Source organism: Terrapene carolina, unplaced genomic scaffold (genome assembly GCF_002925995.2).
Source record: "Terrapene carolina triunguis isolate 2854851 unplaced genomic scaffold, T_m_triunguis-2.0 Scaffold836, whole genome shotgun sequence".
NCBI classification, from domain to species: domain Eukaryota; kingdom Metazoa; phylum Chordata; order Testudines; family Emydidae; genus Terrapene; species Terrapene triunguis.
The window spans coordinates 2,838,095-2,849,808 of NW_020665187.1; the positions used below are offsets into that span (position 1 = coordinate 2,838,095).

At 63.6% G+C, this 11,714-nt stretch overlaps 1 protein-coding gene across 1 annotated transcript in view; it reads right to left on the bottom strand.

The window, feature by feature from the left end:
* Window positions 1-124: 124 nt before the first annotated feature.
* Window positions 125-11,714, bottom strand: part of LOC115271389 (tensin-2-like) — a gene marked incomplete at its 3' end in the record, with an annotated part of 14,110 nt that continues 2,520 nt past the window's right edge. The window contains exons 3-8 of the mRNA XM_029913724.1: window positions 6,484-6,522; window positions 3,170-3,208; window positions 1,410-1,459; window positions 966-1,137; window positions 391-441; window positions 125-250 (exon numbers count right to left, since the gene is read on the bottom strand). Of these exons, the coding sequence (XP_029769584.1) occupies window positions 125-250; window positions 391-441; window positions 966-1,137; window positions 1,410-1,459; window positions 3,170-3,208; window positions 6,484-6,522 (477 nt within the window). The remainder of the gene's footprint in view (window positions 251-390; window positions 442-965; window positions 1,138-1,409; window positions 1,460-3,169; window positions 3,209-6,483; window positions 6,523-11,714) is intronic.

The window sequence follows — 11,714 nt, forward strand, 5'->3', positions numbered from 1 at the left end:
GTGCCTGCTGCAGCCCAACCCCCGACCCAGCATGACCCCGCCGCGGGGCAGGGGCTCTGCCCCCTCCCCCACCTCCCCCCATTCCTCGCCCACCCCCAGGCCCCCCAGCTCCGCCCTGCCCCCTCACCTTGCAATGCAGCACCACGACGTGCTGGGGGTCCGAGTTCAGCCAGGTCTCCATGGCTTTGCAGATGGAGCAGATCTTGTCCAGGGGGGGCGCGTGCAAGTCCGGCCAGCCGAAATCCTGAACCTGCGCCACATCGGGGTGCAAGCGGTTAGATTCCTCCCCCCCTAACACAGCCAGCTGGGAAGGGCCAGCTCTCCCGCTGCTCCCGCCCTGGGAGAACCCAGGGATCCCCCGGAGGACGTGGGGTGCCCCTTCCCTCTCACCTTGGGGTTCAGCCTGCTGATGTCATGGCGCTTCTCGGACAGGTTGAAAAGCTGCAAGGCAGAGAGCGAGCTCGTTGGCTGCGGGACGGCGACTGTAGCTCAGGGGCCCTGCCCCATCCCGCGATCCCCAAACCCTCCAGCCCCGACGGGCCTTGGTGTGAGACCCACGCCCAGGGCTGAGCCTCCAACCCACAGCCTCTCAGACACAAATGCCCAAATCCCGCCCCTGGCTGCAGCACCCCCCGCCCTGCTGCCTGGCTGGGAGGGCCCCGGCGGCTGGCCGGAGCACGAATCCCATGTGAACACTGAGGAAACCTCACAGCCTCGCCGGGGGCAGGACGATTGACATTGTTATCCCTGTGCAGCCACACGGGGGGGAAACTGAGGCACAGATAGGCGCTTGAGACTCACTCAAGGTCACAGGACAAGTCAGTGGCAGCAACCTGACTCCCAGTCCGCCAAGCACTAACCACTAGACTCCTCTTCCCCCAGAGATGGGGATAGAACCCAGGAGTCCTGGCTCCCAGCCCCCTTGCTGTAACCACTAGCCCCAGCTGCCTTTCCCCGGCCCCTACCGTGTACTTATCCTCGTGCTTGGACTTCAGCATCTGTGCCACCTCCCGCAGGTTGCCGCGATAACGCTGCTCCTCCAGGGCGGAGGGGAAGAAGACGGAGATGATGCGCTCGGTGATGTAGGTCAGGTCGAAGTCGTACTTGCGCTCCATCACGTGGTCCAGGCTGAAGCTCCTGGGGGGGGGTTAGGGGGTTGAGTGTCGGGGTGTGCCAGCTCCTGGGGGTACCCCACCCCTGCAGGGCGGGCAGCTCCCTGGGGTATTGCCCCCAACTAGCAGGGTGCCTGGCTTTAGCCCACCTCATGCACCCCATTGATGGACCCCCAGACCAGCAGTGGATCCCCCCACTCGGTGTCTGAGCCAACACCCCTTTCCACGGGGGGGCGGCGGACAAGGAGCAGGCTGCGAGCCGTACCCTCCCCAGCCCTGCTGGCCCCACCCACTCACCTGGGCAGCGTGCTCCGTTGCTTCGAGGTGTGGAGGGATTTGGTGGAGCCCTGGGGGACGAGAGGGGAGGGGGGATGCTGGTCAGTGTGGGGAAATCTGGGGCCCACGTGGCCCCCCGTCAACTCCTTGGCACCGAACCACAGCCCCGGGCCCAGGCTGCTGGGGGGCGGGGACGGGCAGGAGGGTGGGAACGGCCTGGGAGGGCCTGGGACGGGTCCCGCCGGCGCCCAGCCTGCAACTCGCGATCCCCCGGGGGGATGTCAGAGGCCAGACTCCAAGCTGCCCTCGCTCTGTTCCCAGAGTCCCGCTGACCTAATGGAATTGGCTGTGGGTGGGGGCCCCGGCTCCCAGCCCAGAGGACGGGCGGGAGCTCTCCACTCGCTTCTCCCCCCCTTGTTAGATCTGCACCGGCAGGCTAACCCCTTGCCCCCCGGCTGCCCCTCTTCTGCCCCAGGCTGCATAGCGACACCGGGTGGGGGCAGCCCGGGTGCACACAGAGCAGGGGGAGGGGTCGGGTGGGGGCATTGGGCCCCGTCAGAGGGCGTGGGTGAGACAGGTCAGCACAACGGAGCTTTGGCCCAACCCCGGGTCCTACGGCAACGCCCCGCAGGGCCTAATGAATGGGCAGGGCTGGGGATGGGCAAACAACCCCCTTCCCGCCATCACCCCATTCACCCCCGTCCCCGAACCCCACGGCCCAGTTCCCTTCCACGCCTGGCCGGTGTGGGAATAACCATGCAGGGTCCTGGCAGGGAAATCCAGATCCCTTCGCAAGCTCCCCCCATCGGGCGTCGGGGACGTCTCAAGGGGAGGGTTTGGGAGGCTGGCCCCCGTTCACACAGAATGCCCCATGCAGTGCCACTCCTCTCCCATCACAGGCCAGCCTGCCCCCGGCCCCGCACTGAAATGGACGGGGCAGAGTCCACGAGGCAGGAAGAGGGCTCCCCGGGGCTGAATTCCCCAGGCGCTATGGGTCAGCAACCCCCAGGGCTGCTTCCCAGATCAGCCTTCTCCCCAAGGAAAGGGCCTGGGCTGACAGTCCTGGGGACCAAAGGCTGAGCGGGGACAGCACAGGACTGGGGCAAGCATCCCTGCCCCCCTGCCGCCTCTGCACTCCCCTTTGGGATGAGCCCAGTCCCGTTGGCCTATTGGGCCGTTGGCCTCTCCACTCAGGAGGGCGGGCGGTGCCGCCGGCAGCCAGCTATGGAGGGGTGCATCCCTGGGGGACAGAGCTGAGGCCTCCCACACTCGTCTCATGCGAGCCTGCAAAGAGTAACGACGCTGGGGGGGTTATGCCTGGGACTGGCGAGGGCGGGTCTCAAGTGAGGGTGGGGAAGTTCATTCACCCTGCACCCCATGTGGTGGGAGCAGGCAGGGCAGGGGTGGGGGGTGTGTGGAAAACCAGTTCTGTTGGCACCTCGTTTGTTCGGTCTGGGAGCCACTTCTCTTCTATTTCCTCCGGGAAAGGGCTGGGGGAGCAGGCCAGCGCGGGAGGGATCCCTGCCTCAGCTCTTTATACGCAGATCCCACTAGGCACCACCCCCACTGAAGCACCCCTGGATTTTTTTTGGGGGGGTGTCATTTCTGTAGCCCTCCCTATCAAAAATCCCAGCATCCAGCCATCCCCCAAGCTTTGGGGGGGAGAGGGATGGGATCTCTCCCCACTTCCCCTGGGGCAGAGGGAAGGTCTCCCGCCGGCTCCCGCCAGGAATGGGGCACGGATCTGGGGTCCGATGGGATAAATTGAGGCGGGGACTCACCAAGTGCTCGATGCGCCGGGCCGGAGCAGTGTTCCGCCTCTGGAGTACGGGGAAAAGGGAAAAGAGAGAGAGCGAGGGGAGTTGACAAGAGGAGAAGGAGATTGAGACGCCAGGCCTGGGCGCTGAGCCAGCCGGCCCTGAGGTCAGCAGCTAGAGTTTGTAAACCTCCCCTGGTCCCACAACCACCGATTGCGTGATGTGGCCCGGAGCTGGGGGCGGAGGACGTCAGGAACGGGGAAGAAGCAGGCAAGAGGCTCAGCTGGTGGCGCTCCCTGTTTGTGAGCAGGTGTGGCCCAGGGACACTGGAGACCCCAGTTCTAGTCCCAGCTCTGTCCCTAAGCTGCTGTATGCCTCAGTTTCCCCTCCAGCCTCTTATCCCCTTGTTAGATTGTGCGTGCCTTCTGTCTGTTATGTAAGCCCCTGAGTCTTTCACAGCTTTGGAGCCTGGTGCTTTAGCAGCTCATGCTTCTTGTTCCCTGGGGCACTTGCCAAGGGGGCAGCGGTCACATGTACAGCACCCAGCGCAATCTCAGCTGAGCCCTCTAAGGCAGGTAATAAGGAGGGATGAGCCTGGGGGCCTCTCTGCTGAGATTTTTCAGGGGAAGCCAGTGGGTGCCCCCGCCCCCCCGGCTGTTGGGAACGGAGCTCCTCACTGAAGCGGCCTCGTGACGTAATTCAGCTGAATCGTGGCCCCATTTCCTTCCCAAGTGACCTGGAGCCCAGCTGGCACAACTGGCGGGCAGCAGGAAGTGAAATTGACATCAGGCTGAGGAGGTCTGCCAGCGAATCGCCTTGGGAAAGGATACACCTGCTCGTCTCAGATCAAAGGGGACAGGTGGGGAAAGCTAACGCTGTCCAGGGGGCTCTTAGTTCCAGGAGCTTCTCGGCCCCGTGCTCATGAGCTAGGTCATAGAGCAGGGTGGGGTGCTGGAGTCACCCAAACGCTGACACTGACCATGGGCACATAGGGCTACGATTGACTCCAGGGATGGAGAGGGCAATACAGGACTCAGCCGAGGGGAACAGCCCGGTGGCCCGTTCAGTCCAGAAGACACCAATGGCCCATCCTCCCAGAGGAGACTCATGGTCCATCTGGCCTAGAAGAGACCCACCCAGGGTCCATCCAGCCCCGTAGCCCGTCTCCAGCAATGGCCAGGGTTGGATGTGGCCATGGAAGATGAAGCATGGAGGAGGGGTGCCTAGTGGGCTGCCATCCTCGTATGTTTCATGGCCATTAAGGGCAAAGCTGTTGCAGTCCATGGGGGCTGTTGGTGGAAATCCAGCAGTTATTTAGGTGCCCAAGAATGGATCTAGGGGCCTCCTAGACTATGTCCTGACTGCACCAAGAAAGCAAATCTGGGTGATCAGTCTCCATGCTCCAGGCCCGACACCAGCTGTGGGGGTCAGGAAGCTGCCTGTGGGGGTTAGTGTTGCATCGGCAGCATCAGGCTAGAGGGACCATAGGCTGGCAGCCCAGAAATTCTGGGCTGGGGCCGCCACAACTTCTAGCTAAGGTATCTAGGTGAGTTCCCTCACCTTCCCTGAGGCGCCCCCATGAGGCAGGGCAGGGCTATTATCCCTGTTGTACACGTGGGGAAACTGAGGCACGGAGAGACTAAGTGATTTGCCCAAGGTCACCTGAAGCTTGTGGCAGAGCATGGATTTGAACCCAGGCCCCCTGAGTCCCACTATAGCCCCCCGCGACTCTGAACATCATCAGAACGCTCCTCGCCTGACTGTCCTTCACACGCTGGCGTCATTTGCCCGCCCTGTGCCAACTCAAGGCGCAGCATGATGGAGAATCAGGCCCCTGGAGTGTTTCCCAGGGAACTTTCCTGTTTCAGGCCAGAGAGGAACCCTCCTGCCAAAGCCACTGGCTGGGAGATGCTACATCTGGATCTCCTCTGACAGGGTGGAGTGGGACGATTTTTCACTGCCAAGGGCTGAGCTCACCAGGCAGCAGGTCCCAGGGCTGATGTCCACACCAGCTGTTTGTGCACCAGGCAGAGACAGCGGCATCGAGCTTCCTCCGCTCTGCCGCACCCGGGCGCGCTGCAGGCAGCCGTAGGGCGACGACTCCCTCTGGAGATGAGTTCTATTCCCTCCCACCCAGCCTGCCAGCCACAGGGGATGCTTGCCCATTGAGGCACCAAAGGCAAAGGCCACCAAACAACCATCAGCCGGTGACAAATAGTAGCCATTGCTGTCCCAACCCAGTTTCGAACCAGTGACTTACTCACTAGCCCGAGCCGCTCCCACAAGCCATCCAGCCAACCCAGCCCTTGGCTGTTTTATTCTCCAATTCCCCCCCCACATCACTGGCCAGGAAGGCCGGCCACCACGCTCCATCCAGTGGGAGTATCCCAGCTTTCCATACCAGGATACGCCCCGGCATTGAGGCCCGGATGCCACCAGATGCCAAGGCTCACTCGGCACATGGGGATCTGCGCCACTTCCCGCTGGTTTAGAAGAAGCCCCTGGAATTTACCCGGCCTCGCTACGGACTCCGATCAGGAGCTCTAGCTGCTGAAAATCAGGCCTCCAGCTGGGCACCCGAAAGTCGAAGCGCCCAATGGAATGGGCGAATGGCTCACCCAGCGCTGAAATGCAGCCAGCTCTGGGGTGGGACGTGGCAGCTGGTTAGCAGCTACACTGCATCCCGTTTAGGACAGGAAGTGAATCCGAGTGTGTTCCATGCCAGTGGCGCTGTGCATCTCCAGCAGCCGCTGCAGGGATCTAGGCCGGAGAGGTTGATGAGCCTGCTACGGGGTCAGCGAGGCGAGGTGGATCTGTTAGCTCATGCATTAAGATCCCGAAGGCTGAGATTTAATTCCTGCTGCCAGCGCCCCAGCAGGGAGCCCGGCATTACCCAATCCAGGTTGGAATTTGGCCAGGACCGGGTGGAGGCGGCTCTCATTCTTGAAAAAAGTTCCAGCGGATCTTGAAGGAGCAGGAGTGACCAGGTGCTCGGTTCTCCCTTTGGCCTGAAAGATGGCATCGCCAGCAGCCTGGTGCCCGGCACTGGGGTCAGCGCCGAGGCCAAGGGCTCCTTTCTGAGCGTCCCACGCTGCGGCCCGTCGCTCTGGGGTTTTCCTGAGCCGTCTCCCATCCGGGCCCCGACCCAGGCCTCTGGCGAGATCGACCAGGGACCCAGCGCCAGGAGATACGGACTCGGGGTAGCAAGGCTGGCGGCTCCCGTGGCTGGCCCATGGCAACCGCCTTTCTCCCCCACCCCTACCCATTTTAGCCACCAGTGGCTCAGTGAGAGATCGCCAGAGGGGTGCGAATGGGGACAGACCGATCTCGGCACTTACCAGTTCAGGCGGGGGAAGGGGCTGGCAGGATGACGCCACCTGAAACAAGAAGCCAGAGGGGGTCAGCGCGGTGTGGGGACCCCAGCCGGGCAGCGTCCCCTGGAAATCTGTGTGGTGGCAGCCACCGGGACGCTTCCTCCACCCCCCCCCGGACGGGACGTCTCCTCCTCTGGGTTGGGGGCGGGGGGGCCTGTGAGGCGGGCTCTGTGCAGTGAGGAGGCTGGACCCCCCTGGGCCGTGGGGAAGGGGTGTTTTTCTTGGCCCGGGCTGGCCCTTTCCAGCTCGGGCACACACAGAGGCCGCGATTCATGGCAGGGCCTGGGCGGCGGCGAGGCCGGAATGGCCGGGGTGGGTGGGGGGAGGCTATATATAGAGAAACATAAACAGGCTGCGCCCCACCCCGGGCTGGGGGCGCACAGTGAGCCCATTCAGCCCGGACCCTACCTCACCTGCCCCCGGCCCCACCCCTCCCCCTCGGCTCCAGCCAGAGAGAAGGAAACAGACTCGGAGGGGGCCGGTGAGCCCTCCCCTGCCCCACACCCCCACCTCAGGGGGGCACCTGGCTGTGCCAAGGTTGCCTTTCCCATAATGCCTTGGTGGCTTTGACTAAAGGACGCGCTGTGGTCGCTGGGTCGATGCAGGGGGTCCATGCCGGAGTCTTGGGGGCAGAGCTGGTATTAAGGGGAGTACAATCCCCCCCCCCCCCCCCCCCGCCCCTTGTGGGGCAAGGAGCTGCTACAGAAGATCTGCGCATCCTGCTATGGGTACATCTAACCTCCACGCTAAGACGGGGGCGGCGGCCGGGTCCTGGGCTTGTGGCCTCCGTGTTCCCAAGCCCGTGCTTGAGTGTCCGCCCCGCCCTCCCGTCCACCGCCCCCCCAGTGCCAGCCTGCCCCCGCCGGAGTCAGCTCCTGCATGCCCACGCCTCTCTGCCCTTCACCCACTCCCTCCTGCCCGGCTCCCCCTTGGCCCAGCTCCATGCCCTGAGCCCTTCGAGTATCCAGGAGAGTTTATTTATCTCCTGGCAGCCAGGAAACGGGAAGTGCTGGAGATCCTTATCACGCTCTCGTGGTCCTTACAGCCAGGGGCGGTGCTGTGTATCCAAGGGCCGTGGGGCACTAGCAGGCCTGGCTTAGGGAGCAGGGCCTGGCAATCCATCCCCGCTCCCCGCCTGCCCTGCCTCCTGTGGCACGTCTCCGTCCAAGCCACCTTGACACCCTGGGCACCGTCCTGGGAGCTGGCCAGACACGGGGCTCCCTGCCAGAGCTCACCCAACAACCGCGAGCGCCCCAGCAACTCCGCTTGGTGCCCGGGCTTAGGGCTGGGTTGGGAACTGGCGGAGGAGGGGGCGGGGAGACTACCCAGGGGGGTCGGATCAGCGAGGGACTCGGGGGGGAGGTGGCGTGGGGAGCGCAGGCCAGGGGTGCAATGTTGGATTACAGAGGGGATTGGGGGGAGGTGGGGATGGGGCATGCGGGCAGGTGGGGGGCATGTTGGATCACACAAGGGATCAGAGGGGGTGGGATGGGGACACGGGCTGGGGGGGCATGTTGGATCAATGAGGGGTTTGGGGGGAGAGGTGGGATGGGGATCGCAGGCCAGGAACCAGATCCGGACGTCTTTGCAGCAGCAGGGACTCACTGTAAGAACCTAAAGGGACCCCCAACCGCGCTCCTTCCCCACACCTCTGCCCCTCACCCTCTGGGAGACAGGGCATGGCTACAGGATGAACCCCCCCCCCCCCGGGTTTGCAGCCAGACCCCCAGACCCCACCCTCTCGCTCCCCATGCCAGCTGGGTGCACATCAGCCGACGGAGGAGCCGGCCCCGGCACAGGGAGAGGACAAGCCACGGCTGGCTGGGCGCTAGCTAGTGGGACCGGGGCCGGGCAGAGCCCCAGGCATCCCAGCCTTGGCAGCGCCACAGCCCTGCATGCCAGCACCGAGTACCAACAAGCCCCTAATTACAAGGCACGCAGAGGTCCCGCCAGGCAGGGAAGGTAGAATTAGGCAGGTGGGTTCTGCCAAGCCAGGGTCTCCCTGGGGCAACGTCCTGTGGCCAACACCAGATGTGTCACTGCTCCCCCCCAGCCCCATAAAACACCTAGCGCATTGTGCAGAGGGGATTCCTTCCTGACCGCCCCACGCCCTGGAGAATGAGACTGAATCAGCCAGGGGCCATAAATCTCTGTTAACAATGGTCGTAAAATTAGATGGGCTTTTTAACGAGCCAGCTGAGGGATTGAACTGAGTGCCACCCCGCGGCCCGCCCTCCCCATGCAGCTGTGGGGCTGAGTGGCCAGGTACATCCCCTGCCCCCGGCTGGGCCTATACGCTCCCCCTGGAGCCATGGGGGTGGGGCACTTAGGAAGGAACAGGCAGGAGAAAGACTATGGGTTGCCCCTTGCATAAGAAGAAATGAGACCACGTCCCCCCGCCTCCTCCCCACCCCTCCCCTTCCAACAGCTCTCCCCACCCACTCCTGGCCCCACACAGCCTCCAGGCTTTGAAACCTCTCCAGCCCCCCAGAGCAGCCTGCCATCCCCAGGCCATCTGCCTTCCCCTGCCCGAGCCCCTCGCTGAGCTGACCCTCTGGACCAGGGGTGGCCAACCTGAGCCTGAGAAGGAGCCACAATTTACCAATGGACATTGCCAAAGAGCCACAGTAATACGTCAGCAGCCCCTCATCAGCTCCCCCACCCCGCTCCCAGCGCCTCCCACCCACCGGCAGCCCCGCGGATCAGCACCTCCCTCTCCCTCCCTGCCCCTCCCTATCAGCTGTTTCGTGGGGTGCAGGAGGCTCTGGGGGCTGGGGAAGGAGCGAGGGGCGGGCATGGCAGGCTCAGGGGAGGGGTGGGAAGGGGTGGAGTGGGGGCAGAGCCTGTGGCAGAGCCAGGGGTTGAGCAGTGAGTCCCCCCCACCCCCTGGCACACTGGAAAGTTGGCACCTGTAGCTCCAGCCCCGGAGTCGGTGCCTATACAAGGAGCCGCATATTAACGTCTGAAGAGCCGCATGTGGCTCCGGAGACACAGGTTGGCCACCCATGCTCTGGACTGAGCTCCCCTCGAGCCCCCCTCTCCTGGCCTACACTCCCCATCCCTCTGAGCTTCGAACTGATCAGACCCCCCCGCCTGCACTCCCCATCCCCCCGAGCCACACATTGATCTGACCCCTCCACCCTGTGCTCCCCACTGCCCCCCAAATCCCTCACTGATCCGACCCTCTGAACCCTACACTGATCTGACACTCCCCGGCCTGTGCTCCCCACTGCCCCCCAAATCCCTCACTGATCTGACCCCCCGAGCCCCACACTGATCTGACACCCCCCGGCCTGTGCTCCTCACTGCCCCACAAATCCCTCACTGATCCGACACCCCCGCAGCCTGCATTCCCCACATCCCACCCCAGGAGCCCCTCACACATCCGATCTCCTTTCCTCTCCCTCCTCCTGGCTAGGCAATTGGTGCCCCTCCCACCTTGGCGCAAGAGCCATCTCCTCCACGGCTCCTGCTAGCCACCTTGCATCCCTTCTGCTATCCTCTCCCTTGTCCCCCGGCCTGTTTACTCCCCTCCCCTCCCTGCCTGCAGTTTCTGTCTGAACAACATTTGCTGTCCAGAGCAAAGTGTGTCGCACAAATCATCCTCAGTGCAAACTTCCTGCCCCCTCTCCCCGCTCAGCTTCGGCCTGGGAAAACATCTGGCTCGGCCTGCGGGATGGAGAGGGGGCTGGGAGGTGGGAAAAGCACCGTAACTAGAAACTCTGGGAGAGAAGCAAGGGCCATGTGGAAAGGGCCCTTGGCTGCCCCCCCCAGCCCCGCTTGGGGCCGCTTCCTACGAACAGGATCAGTGTTTGAAGAGCATGTTGCTTCTACCAACCACCACACTTCATCCCCCCCTCCACGAAAGTCAGCTTGTGGGTGGGGAAACTGAGGCACAGAGCGGGCACAGGTACTTGCCCACAGTCACTCTGTGTCGGTAGCAGAGCGAGTGACGGAACCCAGGAGTCCTGGCTCCCTATTCCCCCCCCCCCCTTTCTCCAACCATTAGAGCACACTCCCTCCCAGAGCTTGGGATAGAACCCAGGAGTCCTGGCCCCCAGCCCCCTTCATCTAACCACTAGACCCCACTCCCTCTCAGAGCAAGGAACAGAGGAGTCCTGCTACCAGTCCTCTAAACACTAGATGATGCCTCAGTCTATAAACCCCCCTCTCGCAAGGTGTCATCTCAGCGTAACATCACCTCTAAGGGACCCAGGCATCCGGAGAGCACTGAACGGAGATAACTTGCTGGGGGACGGTGCCCAGCCCTGCCCACCCTTCCCAGTAGCAGGCTCCGGACCCCCCCGGGCACCACCTGCCAGCTGATAAACACCCCTGACAGACACTCCTTGGGCAAAGCCCTGGCGAGATGAAGTCCTCTTAGCAATCAGGTCCTCCTCTGCCCTAGGCTGCCCCCTGGTGGAGGGGGCGGAGAGGGCCGATCAGAGGGGCGTCCTGTCCTGTCCCCGCCTCGCCCGCAGCTCCCCCTGGCTGTCAACTGCGGAGCTTTACCTGGGGGTCAGCAGGGCAGGGTGGCGCTCGTCTTTAGGATGCCGGGTTTCTCCATCCAGCTCTTCCCCGCATGGGGAGGCCCCCAATTCCCCCTCCGGTGCAGGATCTTCTCCGCTCCCTCTATCCTCTCCTCCCTCGCTCAGCCACTTCTCCCTTCGCCCCCCGCCTTCCCCTCCTCTGACTCCAGCGCAGCCCTCCGCCCCTTGGACGGACGGACGGATGGACGGAGCAAAGAGCCCCGGAAAATCCCGGAGGAGAACCACCAGCCTCCAGCTGCAGACGCTGGCCCAGGGCCAAGAAAAACTCCCAGCTCCGCGCAACCATAATTACACAACCAAGGCTTAAAGGGCCAGAGACGCCACCGTCGGGGGCTCCGGCACGGTGAGCGGGCTCCGAGGGCTGCAGATAGCCGTGGGGCTCTGCACGGGGGCCCCCTGCATCCGGCAGAGAGGGCTCAAAGCCGAGTGCCGGGCCATGCGGAACCGTCCCTGGCACTGGGTCTCAAGCCAGGTGTGGTAGGAGGGGATGAGAGGAAAGCTTGGAGCAGTGTTCCAGGGTTGTGAGCTTCCTCACAGCAGTGCCCTGCTGGGATCCCAGCGTTGTGAGCTTCCCCACAGCAGTGCCCTGCTGGGACCCCAGCGCTGTGAGCTTCCCTAAAGCAGTGCCCTGCTGGGACCCCAGCG